Source organism: Penicillium maclennaniae (assembly GCF_028827695.1).
Source record: "Penicillium maclennaniae strain IBT 15551 chromosome Unknown utg000004l:1.0-3007600.0:1.0-3009580.0, whole genome shotgun sequence".
NCBI lineage: Eukaryota > Fungi > Ascomycota > Eurotiomycetes > Eurotiales > Aspergillaceae > Penicillium > Penicillium maclennaniae.
The window spans coordinates 2,940,012-2,956,627 of record NW_026623216.1 but is presented as its reverse complement, the minus strand read 5'-3'; the positions used below and the strand labels follow the sequence as shown (position 1 = coordinate 2,956,627).

Here is a 16,616-nt window from a genome sequence, read left to right as displayed (position 1 = left end):
ACCTACATGCAACTCGACCCCAGATATCTGAGTGGCTTGGCTGGACTGGTAGGCTTGGACCTGGACACTTCGGCGACGGCGAAGAACATGTTGTGGTTCTGGCCCGATAGCAACTACCTCGCGGCCATTCGTCTACAGTTCGTGCTGAAAGACATGACAGCTCTTCAGTCCTGGATGACAACTTGCTTCCAAGGCCAGATAACCTTGTCACAAGCCACTGTGGTACTGAAGAAATCGGTACGCTGGATCTGGTCCGACGGAAACGGGCTGGCAGATCCAGACCCAGATTTCATCGTCTCAGCAACATTTTCAAGTCCAAAGCTCGGAAGCTCAATAACAGGGCACCTGCTTCCCACCAGTGACTCAACAACGCTTATACTCGAGCCTACCGACGGATCTCTTGGAGGGATCCTCGACTGGCTGTTCGTTATCGTTGGAGCTCCTTTCAAGGGCAAATACGTCACCGATTGGCTGCCCAGTGAAACCAACAGCACAACAGTCAGGCAAATCCAACTTAAAAGCAGTAATAACAAGTTGGTAATGTTTGAGGTGACAATAGAGATGGAAGTTGGCTTTGGGAAGCCTGACAGCGGCTCACGGGTTGCGTTCCTGGTAAGTGCTTAACTTGGCCTACCCGTTGTCGTGTGTTGCTGACGATGATATTTCAAGATGACATACACTTGGCAGAGCACCGCCCCTACGCATAAGTTTACGGGTACTCTATGGTGTCCAATCACGATGGATCCTTCCATAATGAAAGGAATTGGCGCATGGATCCTTCCTAGCACCGAGAGCTACAGTATCTTGGTCCCAAACACGCCACACCTGACTAGAGAAATTCACTTGAGCAATTTGATTCCCGACAACTTCTCTATTCTGTCCCCGCCTAAGGAATTAAACCTCATCGTTGGCGGGTTGACACTCGAGCTCGGCTCGGATGGAGCCACCTTCACTGGCTACCTTGTCGCAAATGACCCGTCACCGTTAGACCCTACGCCAGTTGGCTTCAGACTTGAAATGGTCAATCTGTACGCTACCCATCAAACCGGAGGCAATACCACTGTCCGGTTAGATGCAACAGTCAATCTCTATGGCACAGACCCAACGGATACAGCAGAGCTCTATGCGTCGATTACCTATCAATCAGGCACGTCGAGATGGGATCTGCTAGGCAATATCCAAAATCTTCGCATGTCCACACTTCTACAGTTTTTCCCGAGTACCGACGGCTCAACGGTCATGACCATCATGGACCATATTGAGCTATCGACCCTCGAAATACAGTACTCGTACGAGAACGGACACGCATCGTCTTTCCACATCGTTGGTGCCTTCGTCTTCGACGTGGTCGAGCTCGATATGGATTTTACGTGGAACCCGAACAACGGCTGGGCGCTGACGGCGCAACTCACGACTGCACCTGATGCCGACACCTCCCTTCTCAAGATGTTGAAGAGTCTGTTTAAAGACAGCAGTATCGTAGACCTTATGCCGTCTTTTGTGGATGTCCCATTCAGAAGGGATGAAGCTACACAGCAAGGGAACGGTCTCTCGGTGACTGTGGAAAAGATTTTCAGTCCCAAAAAGGCTGGCACCAATGTGCCCTTCATCATCTTCACCGCGTCGGTGATTCTAGGTGCATTCCGTCTGGATGTGGTTCAGGTAAAGCAGATCTCTGACACCAAGGGTGCGCCGTTACCGCCAAAAAGAGTCGTTCGAGCATCGATCCATTCTTTGGCCTTTGACCAGACGGAGCACATTCCGATCGTGGGAGATCTAAAACAACCGTACGGTGAGCTGGATTTTGTCTGGATTCATGACGCAGCAAGCAATGGACTTACCCGCCTAGAGCTGTCAGCAATAAACTCAGTCAGCGGCATCTCACCCATCATGTTTAAGGACAATGTGCCAGTCGCTAAGCAGAAGGATGCAAACATTCTGTTGGAAAGTGGATCGCACTTCATTGTCGCAGGCAGAGGTCCGGACGGCGGTAGTCTCGTTGGACTGGACTATGTCTTCGGTCAGCCCAGCGACGTCACGCCTGCGCCGGCGGCCCCGAACCCGAAGGAGTTCAAGCGCCGAATTCTGATGGCGGCCGCCGATACCAAAGACGATGAACAGCCTACCGGAACGACACCGGCGAACGGAGAGACATCAATGGGCAAACTACAGCAATCACAGGGACCGCTGACCATCCAGAATGTCGGTCTGCGATATGCCGACTCGACCCTACACATCTTCTTGGATGCAGCGGTGAAGCTTGGACCCATCAACTTCACGCTCATGGGCTTCGCTCTCGCGCTCAAATTCAGCGATGGCATCAATCTCCGCAACCTCTCTGGCGTGACGCCTGTCCTTAATCTTTCGGGCATGGCGATCGGATTCAACGCTCCACCTGTAGAGGTCGCAGGCCTCTTCCTGAATGAGTCGCAGCCAAAACTTGTCAAATACGTTGGCGGCGTAGTAATCATGATGGAACCTTATAGCTTTGTCGCTGTCGGATCGTATGGTGAGCACACGGCTGGAGGGAGCTCCTTCAAGTCAGTCTTTTTGTTCGCAATGCTCGACGGGCCTCTGATCGAACTTGAAATCGCGGAGATTATGGGCATTTCAGGTGGATTCGGGTACAACTCATCTGTCCGCTTCCCAACGATCGCCGAAGTTCAGGGCTTTCCATTCGTGAGCAGGTCATTCGCACCACCTCCTGCAGACCCCACGGCTCTGTTGAAAAAGTTCACAGACGAAGGGAACTGGGTGAGTGACCAGAACGGACCACTATGGCTGGCAGCTGGACTTAAAGTCAAGGCCTTTCAATGCGTCGACGTCGACGCGGTTGTCATGTTCGAGTTCGATCCTCACTTCAAGATGGCCATAATTGCACAGGGACGGGCCATGATGCCGAATGAACCTGGCATGAAAAAGGAAGAAGCATTCATCTATGCAGAGTTTGGCATCCTCGCCACAGTTGATATCAACGGTGGTACGTTGCGGGTCGAAGCAGCGCTAACTCCAAACTCCTTTGTGCTTAATCCTGCCTGTCATCTGGGAGGGGGATTCGCTTTGTGCTACTGGTTTGCTGGCTCGGGGCATGATGGAGACTGGGTATTTACTGTCGGCGGCTACCACCCCGCCTACCAAGTACCAGACCACTACCCGCGGCCTGACAGGCTGACGATCTTGTGGGATCTGGGTGCTGGCTTAACCGTGACCGGCCAAGCCTACTTCGCGATAACTCCCAAAGCATGCATGGGTGGAGGCTCTCTTTCGGTCGTGCTCTCAGCAGTAAGTCAGAACACATCTTCGTCCCGATTTACTAGCTAAACAACACCAACAGGGTCCTTTAGGAGCTTTTTTCTACGCCTTTGCCGAGTTTCTCATCAACTACTCTCCGTTCCACTTTACCGGAGAAGTAGGCGTCTCCGTCGGGGTCAGCTTCACCCTCGATCTCTGGATCTGTACGATCCACATCAGTGTTGACGTCAGCGCGCTACTCACCTTGTACGGCCCGCCGTTCGGAGGCAGCGTGTACGTTGACTTCTGGGTATTCGGCTTCACCATTGGATTTGGCGCTAGTGATGGGGGAAGTGACCCTCTTCTTCTATCCCAGTTTTACGATCTGTTGATTCAGATGGACCAGAAGACTGCATCCGCGAAATCTATCGCTGCACCAGCATCGATAGCATCGGCTGCATCGGCTGACACCCCAAAGCAACATATTCTGTCTGTAGTGACTGGTCGATATGCCGGTAGCACCCATGACGTTCACTGCTCGGAGACTGCAATTTGGGTGGTGCGAAGGGGAGGCTTTAAGTTCAGCGTGCAAAGTCGCTTTGCTGTCTCGTCAAGCAAATGCAATAATGACGATTCCAAGCCATCACCAGCCACCAACTCGATTTACTCCAAGCCAATGCACCTGACGGACAGCAAGACTGGAACCGTTGACATGTACATTGCATCCGATTTGCAAGTCACGATCAAGCAGACTGGCTCAGTAATGAGCGGCTGGACATACGCTCCAATCATCAAAAAAGTCCCAGCAGGACTCTGGTCGCCATGTGAGATGTCAAGTTCACACTTACGTACGGTAATGAGAATATTCAAAACTAACTTTCCTTGCACTAGACGACCCTAAGAATGATCCTTCATCGGGTAGCGACTCGTCGTCACCTATCCTGAACAATACCGACAAGACCATCGATCTCATGATGGGTCTCACGCTGCAGGCCCCACCCCCGACCCTGTCTGACGACTCAATCAAAGACTTTAACGCTCTGGAGTCCATGTCACGGGATGTCTTTGAAGAAGACGAACATCCCAATGTACCCAGCAATGTGCAGACCCCGTCTACCGCCTGGCTTCCCGCGGCCAGATCTGGAACTGGGAGCGATCCGGCGCAGCCATGGAAGGACGTGCAAGGCACATGGGCTAGCCCTAAGCTCTCCAGGGTGGCAATTGACTCTGCTGTTTCCGCATGGGCTAATGCATTTGGTTACGGGTCAATGAGTGCTGCTGCTCCGCCCAGAGCTTCGACGCTGGCCGATGTGGAGGTGGATTACATGACGGCGCCTTTCGTTAGTGTTGCAGCTTAATCTACGCCCCAGTGCCGACGAATTCTGGTACCAGCACACGGCATCTCTCATTCTTAACGACATCGGAGAACTATCTGAGCCCTTTTCAAGTTTCCTAAGACGCTGGCGTGGAATCAGAAAAAGCCTTATTGTCACCATGCAGCCAGAAGCCTACAGGTGGTTGCCGTGGTGCTCTGCTGGATCAATATCGCCGAACGCTCTGGAGTTGAAGAAAGAAACCCAGTACACAGTCATCTAAGAGAATTTGGAAGAGGATAATCCGTAGAATACCGGACTATTCCAAGGAATAAAGGATTGGCATGATGGAATTCCTAAGGGTACAAATTGACACCATCGATCTCTACTTAGTTCGCCGCTCCTACTCACTCGCCTCCACATTTTCACGCCTCAGCACTCTTCCGTTTTGTGCTCTACTTTGCCGTGCTTTGCTATGCTTTGCTCTCCCGTCGCACTCCCGTTACTCGCCGTCGACACTCTCCCTGGCCCTCCACACCTTCCCGCTACCTCTGCTGCTGCTCTCACTACTCCTGATACTATTCCTGCTATTCTGCTTCTATAAACGCACCCCTCCTACCTCTGTGACTGCAGCAGCAGCTACTCCTCGTCCTCGCTCTTATACGACCCATCACTGCCTCGACCAGCACCCACAACCTCAAAAAACACACCACCTACTCGCCGACCGTACAACTGCTTATCGCTCGTAACCCGGTGCACTTGCTCTTAGCACTCCCATTTCCTTCATCCCACCTCCCTCCCGCTCATTGTCGCTCATATTCGCTCATCGCCCGCCAAACCGCAACCTCCGCCCAACGCAACCGATGCTGCCTCGCCTGCCTCGCCTGCCCCCGCTCCTCACGCACCTTTGCTCATTTGGGCGCGTCACTAAGTTGGGCTGTTTAGGGCTTGGTGCCCATAAGGATGGACCTGTATGAGACAAGGCATGAATAGTAGCACAACAGTTTAAGAGATGACCCTGTGTGTGAGCAGAGATGTGCCATTGTCTATTGTCCCTCCTGACCGTCTAAACCATAGGTGGCCCAGAGCCCTCCCTGTCTTGATATCAAACACAAGCACGAGTGCAGATGTATTCTTTCTGTCCTGTCCTGGCCATTCAGGCAGTCCTCGAGAGCTTTAGATCCTTGCATAAAACCTATGTTAGGTATGTTCAGTACCTCTCCACCACGCTATTTTCTCTAAGAGACATAAAAACTCATTTCGAGACAACAAGCCTACAAAACACTGAACATTATCTTGCCAAGCAGCAACTCCTGCAGCATATAGTCGCAGCGTATCTGGGAGACAGCAGCCAGCAGAGACTCGTGGGGTTTATTGAGTGAGCCCGCGCGCTGGAAGTAGCCCTGCTGACACATTTTCCCATAGTCGTACTGGACCACACCGCCAAATGTTCCCGTAGGCGTGCTAACGACTACATCGCCTAGACGGATATCAACATTCTTGGTAGGCACCCCCCCTCCCACTCCGACCATCAGCCCGAACTTTATGGAGGGAAGGTTTGCCTCATTTGAGTTACCACGGACGTGGCAGAAGTTGTCCCATAGACACCGGACGGCAGGCAGACAACTACTACATTAAGCCCACTCAGACTCCCAAGCGTGTAGTTATTGCGGTCAGTCGCGGGTTGGGGAGCGGTTTGTGAACGTGATCAAGCAAACTCTTCGCAGCCGCCAACTCGATCGGCAATGCACATATCCATGCGACCGTATAATCATTAAGTAATGTACATCTGGGAGGTCTTCCGGACATAGTGAAGGAGACTAACGCAGATTTCGGTCGCTTCCCGTAGCAGAACAGTTTTTGTGACAAGAAGAGGGAGGTTATGATGTGTAAGGGTTTTCAGTTAGGACGAAACGGAGGGGTCGCAGTACTACGAGGCTGACCATGAAAGGCAGGGCAACCCTGTAGAACAAGCCACCCTTCAGATCCGTGGTCAAATCAGCGTCCAGCATCCCAAGTAAGGTGTGGCGAGTCATACGTACGTCGTTCGTAGCCTCGCAACATGAGGCAACTTGGCAAGCCACACTTATACATGAATCTGATTGGATATAGTTGTAGAGTCCTCATATTCATAGCCGCTCGCAATTTGCCATTATACAATTTTCAGGTATCTGTAGCCACTCAAAATTATTGATGAGCGCCTGTGGATAGTCCATCTCTTCAAATTCAAAATGCTAAGGCAGAATATTTTTATCCGGTGTAGATGAGCGCAAGGGCTGCTACACTTCGTCCCTCGAGAGCTAGGCGCCGCTGGTGGATACAGGTATAAACGGCCTGCGGACAGTGTTCCTATCCTTGGCTGGTCGTCATTGGACAATGCACAATTCTCATTCAAGTCTATATCAGCGAGAATCATTTCCACATCTACATGGAAAACACCGCCGGAAGCAGGTGCGGGGTGAGCTGGGTGAGTGCGTGATAGAACAGGGTAAAGAAGCGGAATTCCAGCTCAGCGGGTGTCAAAGCGAATATGACTAATCTTGGCACTAGTACAGCATCACGTGGGCTCACGTGTATCATCACGTAAGGCGCTTACTCTACGCGCCCCTTTCCATATCGGGAAGGAGGTCAGAATCAACTTGAGACTGGGAGAATTCACTGTTTGGGGAAGGCGGTCAGTGTCAGACCGCCGAATACACACGGCAATACACCACCTTAACACTCCGTTACGTGCGTGTTACGTGCTTACGCACGGTCGGGCCAACGGCCGGGGGATTCCTCCTCCCGCCCTCTGCGGGCGCGCCCCTGTCCCTCCTGTTTACCCCAAAGGGGGAATTCTTCTGAGTTTCAAGTCTCAAAAAAAGGGCAATGTTATATAGACCCGTGGGTCCTTTTTGCTCATCTAATGGCGAAGTGCTTCGCGCCCCCCTCCCAGGCAGAGCCTGGGGCCCTCCAGTTCTTCTCAGTAGCTTCTCATAATAACTGATAACGTGGTCGGTAAACGAGTGACGCATGTAAGCGAGTGACGCACCCCAAAACACTATAGTAAATAGGATAATCATAACCTTATATCTTAATAACTATAGCTTCTTATAAGACTTCCTTATAAGCGTATATTATTTAAGTTAATTCTAATATTTTTTAAAAGTCTTAAAGGGTTTTAGGAAGTAGTAGTCAGATAATATATCCTTAAAGCTTAACCACCAAAATTATAGTGTATTTTTAGTAAAAGTTATTAAATTAGGGTTAAACTAAACTAGGCTTTCTTTATTAGACTTTTAATACACTAATTCAGTAGAATTATATATATTAAGAAGAATAAGCTTATTATTATTAAGTGTTGGGATATAAGGGGAAAGCTACCACGAAGCAGATCGTGGCCCCTTATGTCCGTGGGATCAACCTTAGTCCGGCTGGGTCTGTCAGTGCCAGACAAAGGTGGAAGGTCAAAGGTCGTAGGATAGACTATAAGCAGATATAGCCTAAACGAAGGCAGAACCACAGTCCTGAGGGTCAAAGGAAGAAGGTAGAGATGACTTTGGAAAGTGGACAATGACTTGAGGAAAGTAGAACTGACTTCAGGAAAGTAGAACTGACTTGATTCTATCTGCTAGACAAGAAGGACGTATTTATAGGCTAGGATAGCCTAGAAATGACGTCTAGAATAACATACAAATGACGTACAAACACTAGGCAGCAACATAATAAAGGTGGCAAAGAAGGGAACCGAAGAGAAGCGAAAAGAATGATGTCAAGAATCGACGGTTTCAGCCACCCCGAAAGCTTCCCCGCAGTATCAGGTTATGCATGCCCAAAGGTGGACCATTTTATCCCTAAGGGAAAGTGGTCCGCCTATCCTTGAGGGGACTGAGGGTCGAAGTCTGTTCACCGAGGTTCGAAGACCATGGTCGATGTCCGCAGGCAAGATATGCCCGAAGGCACCTCCGAAGGAACGGACCATTCATGCCTGAAGGCGGACCATTTACCTCTGAAGGAAAATGGTCCTGCCTATCATTCGGGAGAGGGCCGCGGACCAGAATCAGAAGTGGTCAAAATATCATTTTGATAGAAGAAAAAATCTGGTCACGTGATTAATACAATGCTGATCTTATATGTTGAATATAAGGATAGATCTTTCTTTGTAGCATTGGTCTATATTCCAATACACCCCCTTCAGCTTATCAGAGCTTATAAGCTGAATAGGCATAGAATTAGACCTATGCGTACATAGTCTCGAAGATCTAGATTTCGACAATTCTGTCTTGGATATCGGTCATGTTTAGATGATCGATAAACCGCTAGTGCTTCTGATAAGGCAAAGGCTTGGTTAGACCGTCCGCAGGCATAGAATTGGTCTCAATCCAGGCAATATCGATGTTTCCGGCCACTATTTCTTGTCGTAACCAATAGTGGTGGATATCAATATGCCTAAGCTTTGTGCGGAACAAAGAATTGACCTTAGTAAGGAGGTCCACGGTCTGTTTGTTGTCACAAAGGACACTAAGCCTTTCCTAATCTAGGTCTAGTTCAATAGACCTAAAGAGACGTTTCCACCACATCACATGCTTACTAGCTGATGAAATAGCAAGCAATTCGGCTTCTGTCGTTGATGTCGTCACCGTCTTCTGCTTCCGTGCAATCCAGTCTATCGGACCATTGAATAGGTAGGCTATATAGCCTTCAGATGACTTTCGTCCGATATTATCTGCATAGGATGCATCGCTTGCACACACAAAGGTAGGACTATCAGACTGCACAGGGGAATACCCTATAGCCTTATATCTAGTGTGGTATAGATAGGCTATGGCTTTGTCTGCAGCGTCCATATGCTTTTCAGTAGGGTTCGTGAGATGTTCCGAAAGTATTTGTGTGGCTTTTGCGGCATCAGGCCGTGTCATAATTGTGGCATAAAGCAATGATCCTATCTTCTGCTGATAGAGATGGATCATAGCTAGGGGAGTCTGGTAGTCCGAAGGTGGAGCGGGGAGCGGCGAGGGTGGAAATAGTGTTTTAACCGGTTTCAAAGGCGTTATATGGAATCGATGCGCAATTTTCTCAATATAGGCATCCTAGGAGATCCATAGCCTTTTCGTGTCCCTGTCGCGGGTGATTCGAATGCCTATAAACCTCGTTGCCTCGCCTAGGTCTTTCATTTCATAGGCTTGCATGAGCTTGTCCTTAAGCTCATAGGCTTCATGTTTGTGCGTTTGGTGGAAGATGACCAAGATATCGTCCACAAATATCATCAAAACGACGTTTTTATAGACAAATAGGCACGGGTCTTCAGGAATAGGCACGAATCCAAACTGGGCCAGTTTCTGAAGGATTTCTTGCTGCCATAAAATAGGCGCTACCCTTAGACCATATAGGGCTTTGTTAAGCCGTAGAATGTAGTGTTTGCGGCCATATCCTTGGGGGAAGGCAACATAAACGGGGTCGTCTAGCTTGCTATTTAGGAAGGCATTTACTGCATCCAATTGTATGGTTTCAAGGTCAAATGCAGCAATAATAGCAAGAAGAGTCCGAAGGGTCCGTGCAGCAAGGGTAGTAGCCCTAGTTTCATCATTGCGGTCAACTTGGAGATCTCCGCGGACACAAATTCTAGCTTTGAATTTGGCTAAATAGCCATTTTCATCCACTTTATAGGTAAAGACCCATCTAAGTGGTAGAACTTGGTGCCTAGGGCATCGGTGGGGCTTTGTAGACCATTTGTATGTCTTATGGTCTTCTTCAATGGTCTTTCGCTTCATGGGTGTCCATGCATTCATATTCTCAAGTTTCTGATATTCGATGTCTGCGGCTTGCATAAATTCGGCTTTATAAGGATGATTAAGCATTTCTTCCCATGATTCTGGTGGAAGGGGAAGATCGTCCTGATGCACCTTTTTAGGCTGATCTTTTATAGCCGCAGAAAAGGCATTATAAAAGGAAGCGAAGGCGTGCCGTTTATTTGATGAGTCAGGCGAGGAAGATCTGTCCCGTTTGTGGTGGTCGTATTAATTCAACATTTCCTCGTCATAGGAAGAGTTATCAATTAAGACCATAAAATCAGGTGATTGGTCGGGAACACGTGCATCCGGGGTAAGGTCTTCGGCCGGAATAGTGATTTGGGACAATAAAGAAGGTTCAGAGGGAAGTGAGGCGTTTCCGACTTCTGGGTGAGGATAAAGTGAAGGGTCATTTACTCTAAAATTGCCCGAATAAGGTGCGTTTTCGGTCCCGTTTAGAGTAAGGTTATCCTCACTTTCGCATTGGTTTTGCCTCACTTCTTCTTCTTCTCTTTCTTCTGATTCGTCTGGGGAAGGCGGTAGGTCGCCGAGGATTTGGTCTTCGTAGTCATGCTCCCTATTTTTAGGTTTTTCAATATCGTCATTGGACAATAGTTCTTCAATGTCGTTATCGGACGATAGTTCTGGTTCGTCCGGTAAAGGCCGTATCGTCAAAGGATCATCGAGAGGCTCTTTAATGCTAGTCTCGGAAATGACTAGGTTGAATTCGTGTGTTGATAAAGGCTGGATAGCTTCTTTGGATTGGTCGTCTATCACATCGTATGCCGAATTTGGTTGATAGAAACTATTCTCATCAAACACACAGTCTCTTGCATTAAGAACCTTATGGGCCTTAGGCACCCATATTCTCCATATATTGGATGCTTTGAAGCCGACAAGGTAGCCTATCATTGCTCTAGGCTTCATCTTTGCGAGACGAGGGATATTATTGATCCTCACAAAGGCTTTGCAGCCATAGACCCGTAGATTCGACAAATCAGGCTTTGACTTCATATAGCCTGGTTTAGGGTCTAGGCTTTCAAATAAGGCCTAGTAGGGTGTCTTCCACCCTAGTTTTTTATTTGGGGTTCGATTAAGCACATAGACCGCGGCTTGGACTGCTTCAGGCCATAAATATTCAGGTAAGGATGCCTGAATGATCATAGCCCTAGCCCTAGAGATAATAACTGCACCAGACCTTTCTGCAAAAGGGTTTTGCTCTGGTTGATAGGGCGGTGAGGTTTTGACCTCAATTCCTTGAGTCCGAAACCTATCCTGGTGGATATTGCGGTCCCCGTCTAGGTGGATGCGTTTGATGCGGATGCCGAATTGGGTAAGGACAAAATCAATCATTTGCTGCAATGATGATTGGATCAGGTGTTTTCTTGCAATAGTGACTAATAGGTGGTATTTCGTCACTGGACAATACGCATGGCTTGCATAGTGGATATTGTTGATTCCAGGACCCAAATAAATAAGGTCCCAATGCATTGTTTCGAACGGGTGGTCTCCAATATGCATAGGACGTCTAGACACCTGTCTTTGAGCCTTAGAGACTAGGCATGTCTCGCAAGGTGGGTTTTCGGCCGAAAAATGGTCTACCTCCACCCCTGTGGTAGAGGCTTCTAAATGCTTGATTGCGTCGATGCTAGGATGACCTAGACGCTGGTGCCATAGGCTGTCTGAGCCTTTGAGGATAGCCGGATCATAGGATGATGCAAATGTCATAGGCTCGTCCTTAGGCTTCGGATTAGGCTCGCAAGTGTCGTTTTTCGGGTCGGATTCCCCCTCAATGGGTTGAATAGGCTTTGTAGTCGTATTCAAAGCCGTTTGTAGATGGAGCGAGGGGAGCCGGGGGAGCCGCGCCCCTTTTGCATCGACTCATTTTTTGCCCTTAAAATAAGGGTAATACCTGTTTCATCCGAAGTCTTGCAGATAGGCGTCCCATTTTTTGTCTCAAGCCTATCAAGCCTTTGATTGTGGTAAACACCCCCTTTCTTGGCCCTTTTTGCTGAAAGGATATTCAAATGGAAGCGAGGGACATATAGGGTTTCATAGAGGTCGAAAGTGGTGTTTTCGAAGCGAAGATAGACTAAGCCTTTTCCTTTTATGGAAGCCTTTGTGTCACCGATTAGAAGGTCTCCTTCATAGAGCGCAAAGGTGACGAATTAAGAACGATCATTGCAAACATGGGTGTCTGCGGCCGAATCATATGCCCACAAATTAGACCGTTCATACTTAGAAGCTAGGCAAGTGACCATACCCATATGGGTGTCGGACTGGCCCTGCTTATGCTTCTTGATAGCATTGTCGTAGGCTTGTTTAAAGCCTGAATGGGTGCATGCTTGTTTAAAGCGGTCAAGGACTGTTTGGTCTGGTTTCCAACCTTCTGTCCTTATTGAAGGGTTGATATAAGGACAATCACTGAATGTGTGGTAACCATCATAGGCGCCCCCTTGACATGGACAGGGCTTTTTAGTCTTCTTGCCCTGGCCCTTTTCTGATTGTCCTCGAAAAGTGGCATTGACATAAGAGGCTCGTTTAGGCGGAATAAGCCTAATAGAATCCCTATACTTCTTTGTCAAGGTAAAGAAGTCAATAGAGTCTATTTGGCCTATAGATTCAAGCCGATTGATCTCATTATGCCAGTATTCGGCGAAGGAGGGAGACATAGAGGCTAGACTATCAAGGAAGTCCAAAAGTGGTCTAGTCTTTGATTGGACTTCACCAATACCCAATTGGACAGCCTCCACATAAGTGTTCTCGCATTGTGAAATCCATACATCTATGGTCAAAGAGTGTGGAATTCGGTGCATTTGATGGTATTTCTTGATGACCGACCGCTTTCGGGCTTCAGTGGTCGGTGCATAACGCTTTTGGAGGGTTTGCAAGGCTTCATAAACTGACGGTAGGTGCTGAATAATAAGCTTGCTTGAATAGGAGATCGATGATTGAATGATAAGGTAGATCTGAGAGATAGCACCCGAAATACGGTCATATTCGCGAAGGTCAAGTTCATAATCTCTTCGTCTGTCTCTCCACCTTTCACGCTCGTTTGTGGTCAGGTCTTCATCGGTAAGGGCTTTAGGGTTAATATCAGTAGCTCTAGGACGAATAGGATAAGAAGGAATATCCCTCTTTATTGGATTGTCGGGGTCAATATAGTCCCATACGCCTTTTGCAATAGCATAAGACTTAATTTGACCAATCCAGAGATACCAGTCTGATGACTCAGACAAGGTTACACCTATCTTGCTTATATCGGTCATAATAGGCAAGAAGGTAAGGACAAAGTGAAGACAAAGTGAAGTCAAAGTGAGAGCAAAGTGCTCGTCGATAAGCCGTGAAGTAGGCTAGAAGTCGAGAAGTCGTCGATAGCTTTGGATCACAAGTCTTATAACTATCGGGTATAAGACCGCAGCAGAAGAACTGGTCTTCAATAGAAGACCGCAATAGATATCAAAGGGAAGCGAGATCCGGGCTCATAACTGTTGGAGCATAAGGGGCCACGATCTGCTTCGTGGTAGCTTTCCCCTTATGCTCCAACAACTACCTTTAGGACTAAGGGAGAATATAATCTAGAAAGAGCCGATAGGCTAACCCAATTTAGGATAGAAGTAGTTTTATTTCGTAGTTACTCGTTTCCCTCTTTCTCTCTTTTTCTTCTCTCCAGTTTAGTTACTCTATTAATGATACACGAATTCTTTCTCGTCTTGGTCGGTAACAATATGCACAAGTTATATCTCACTTTACGTAAGACTGGGCAACACAGGTTCCTCAAAGTCTTATATTTTGGATTGGAGGGCCTCATGTCAAAAAGCAAGCGGCATATATTGCATTCTATGGCTTACTCGTAGTGAATGATCCCTCCTCCTGAAGGCTTTTGATTCGACCCAGTAGGAATTCGAGCTGTCGATATGCAGCACCAGGAACATATTGAGGAATTTCTAATAAATTGAGTTAGTAAGAATGAAAGGAAGTATAGAGGAAAAGAAAGGCGTCAATGAACGAGGCTAGCATCGCCCACATACCATGTCCAGAACCGAAAACGGTGCTGAATGTCAAACCACGCTCTGTATGAGCTGTTCCAAGTAAACCAGCCCCGGCATTGGCTGTAAAGGGGGTTACTTCATTTCCATTAGCTATCTCATTCAGTTTGTTGGTGTACGGCACGAAAAGTGGCTCGATCGGAGGCTTTTGAAACCCTTGAAGACCATTCCAGGTCATGTTTTGGATGGTGGCCAGAGTTCCGTTCATAAACAGCAAGTAATCATACCAGCCATGGCCAATCAAGACATTGTTTGTTCTCTCAATGACACTTGGTAGTGGACCAAGGGCGCTTGGAATCGAACCATCTCCGTCTGGAAAGACATTGTATTCACCACAAACTGCATAATTGGTCGATGGGACGTGCAACGCGTTCTGCACGGCAGACTGATTGAAATAATTATTGGGGCCTCCAGCCAAAGAAGGAAAACCCATCTCATCCCACAGGAATGGGCAGAACTCTGTCAGATGATAAATGTTGAAGCATGGGTTGATGTAGGTCGCGGCCTTGACAATCTGGTCCCAGACGTCGCAGCCCTTCTGAGTTTGATCTGGTGCCATCGGAAAGTGTTCGGGAGGGGGAATGTTATCGCTTGGTTCAGGAAGTTGTTGTATCCACATTCCTCGGCGCGATCGTTGATATGTTCCATGAAGGTCTGATTCAATTGAAAAACATTGGAAAAATGATTCAAAGCCGGAACCGCGGGGGCTGTCAAGTTTATAGCGTAAGTAGCGAACGATATAATTCGTGGGAATAAAAGACTGACCGTAGATCATCACACTGTCCTCGTTAATGGATGGGTCGTTGATTTGAACACCTTTCAAGTTGAAGTAGGTTGTGTCTTTGCGGTCTAACATCCCAGCAGCCAAGTACGGAATATATTGGCCTGCATAGCTTTCTCCAGTGATGTACACCTTGTTATCCTGCATGCTGAACGTCTGAATGAACCTCTTCCAGAAATCATTGAATTGATGTGAGACGTCAGTCTCACTTTGGACAGTAGGAGGGCCAGGTGAGAAGCCGGTCCCAGCTGGCTGATCGACATATACGACATTTGTCAGATTCGTCCAAGAGTACGGATTTCGAACAGGTGCGTATGTGCCAGACTGCCAGAGAAAGGGTCCATTCTCTTGCAAGAGACCGTCAAGCGAGCTACACCCAGGTCCTCCATTCAGCCAGATAGTGATCTGTAAGAAGAATTAGCAAAGATGGACCTGTTTTTCACATCTTGTCCATACCTCATTGTTGGCTTTTGGATTGTTAGAGGGGAAAAACCAGAAAAATAAGCTCGAGTTTCCGTGCGGCGTGTTGGCAAGAAGCCCAGAATAGCTTTCACCAATATCAAACGCAACTTGTGGGAAATTTTTTCCATCGACAAGGAACCCTACATTGATGTCAGCCAGTTGACACAACAATGAAAGGAATCAATATATAGTGAGCCTGAAATGTGTGTCCACTCACGCTCCGTTTCTTTGTTCAAATACTGGTAGCTGGTCTGGAAATGTTGGATATCCCTTTTGGGAAAACTTTTCGCCGACTCCTGCTTCCAAGCCTTCCGGTGAGGGTTATGTAGGGCCGCGACCGCGGCTGTGAGCAACGCAACTGGAGCCCAAAAATGCATGGTAAGAACTTGGAAGACCCGTGAAAGGCGCAGAAGCGGGTCAATCTTATGAACGTTAAATGGAAGAGAATCCCATGGTTCATTTATCTTCTTTATCTACCTTAGGGCAGAGCGAAATTTGGAGGCCCGACGCAATTGCGAGCGCCCTTAGTGAGTAATCACGCACATCAAGCCTTCTAGTAGATCATTGGTGGGACGATCGGCAGTCGATTGGTTAGTAGGGGGGCGGGTATTATGGAGGCCCAGAGCTATTGTAACGTTACCAAGCGTAAGTAGAAGGTGATAGAACAGAAAATGACGCAATGGATCTAAAGCCAATCTACGCAAGTGAATAAAGGGGACCCTTCAAGGAATCCTTTATCATTGATATCATTGACAAAATCCTTGTCGTTGGGAATAACTTGATCCTGATCCGGCTTGCGAAGTCTATGATTTTATTAGTATACCCTCGGAAGGATTTTGTCAAAAATGACACTTAGGTACGATCTAGGAGTGAAGATTTAACAGTACTCACGTTGCGAGAATTCGACCCCTCATAGATTACGTGGCAGCTTCATTTGCTTATTTTTAGCGGGTACTATTTGGCTTGTGAGCGACTTCGTCGCCCGGCATTGGAATTTTGCGGCGAGGTGCGG

The 16,616-nt window shown here is 47.9% G+C and overlaps 6 protein-coding genes across 6 annotated transcripts; 2 read left to right on the top strand and 4 right to left on the bottom strand.

Moving 5' to 3' along the window:
- Positions 1 to 753: 753 nt before the first annotated feature.
- On the top strand, positions 754 to 3,321 carry N7477_005242 (uncharacterized protein; the record flags this gene model as incomplete). The annotated part of the gene is made up of 1 exon (XM_056966905.1): positions 754 to 3,321. One exon carries the CDS (start codon positions 754 to 756, stop codon positions 3,319 to 3,321), a length of 2,568 nt encoding a protein of 855 aa, XP_056823686.1.
- A 307-nt stretch (positions 3,322 to 3,628) lies between these two features.
- On the top strand, positions 3,629 to 4,589 carry N7477_005241 (transcriptional activator srcap; the record flags this gene model as incomplete). Its single annotated transcript, XM_056966904.1, has 2 exons — positions 3,629 to 4,079; positions 4,123 to 4,589. The coding sequence occupies 2 exons, from the start codon at positions 3,629 to 3,631 to the stop codon at positions 4,587 to 4,589; spliced, it is 918 nt and encodes a 305-aa protein (XP_056823685.1).
- A 1,229-nt stretch (positions 4,590 to 5,818) lies between these two features.
- N7477_005240 (uncharacterized protein) lies at positions 5,819 to 6,076 on the bottom strand (the record flags this gene model as incomplete). Its single annotated transcript, XM_056966903.1, has 1 exon — positions 5,819 to 6,076. One exon carries the CDS (start codon positions 6,074 to 6,076, stop codon positions 5,819 to 5,821), a length of 258 nt encoding a protein of 85 aa, XP_056823684.1.
- A 2,805-nt stretch (positions 6,077 to 8,881) lies between these two features.
- On the bottom strand, positions 8,882 to 10,516 carry N7477_005239 (Ty1/Copia family ribonuclease HI; the record flags this gene model as incomplete). The annotated part of the gene is made up of 3 exons (XM_056966902.1): positions 8,882 to 9,055; positions 9,107 to 9,613; positions 10,121 to 10,516. Coding segments are annotated over 3 exons (1,077 nt in total), but the record flags the coding sequence as incomplete, so codon positions are not given.
- A 24-nt stretch (positions 10,517 to 10,540) lies between these two features.
- N7477_005238 (uncharacterized protein) lies at positions 10,541 to 11,239 on the bottom strand (the record flags this gene model as incomplete). Its single annotated transcript, XM_056966901.1, has 1 exon — positions 10,541 to 11,239. The coding sequence occupies one exon, from the start codon at positions 11,237 to 11,239 to the stop codon at positions 10,541 to 10,543; it is 699 nt and encodes a 232-aa protein (XP_056823682.1).
- Positions 11,240 to 12,480: 1,241 nt separating this feature from the next.
- Positions 12,481 to 15,981, bottom strand: cpdS (uncharacterized protein; the record flags this gene model as incomplete). Its single annotated transcript, XM_056966900.1, has 5 exons — positions 12,481 to 13,535; positions 14,164 to 14,259; positions 14,344 to 15,547; positions 15,599 to 15,744; positions 15,822 to 15,981. The coding sequence occupies 5 exons, from the start codon at positions 15,979 to 15,981 to the stop codon at positions 12,481 to 12,483; spliced, it is 2,661 nt and encodes an 886-aa protein (XP_056823681.1).
- Positions 15,982 to 16,616: the final 635 nt, after the last annotated feature.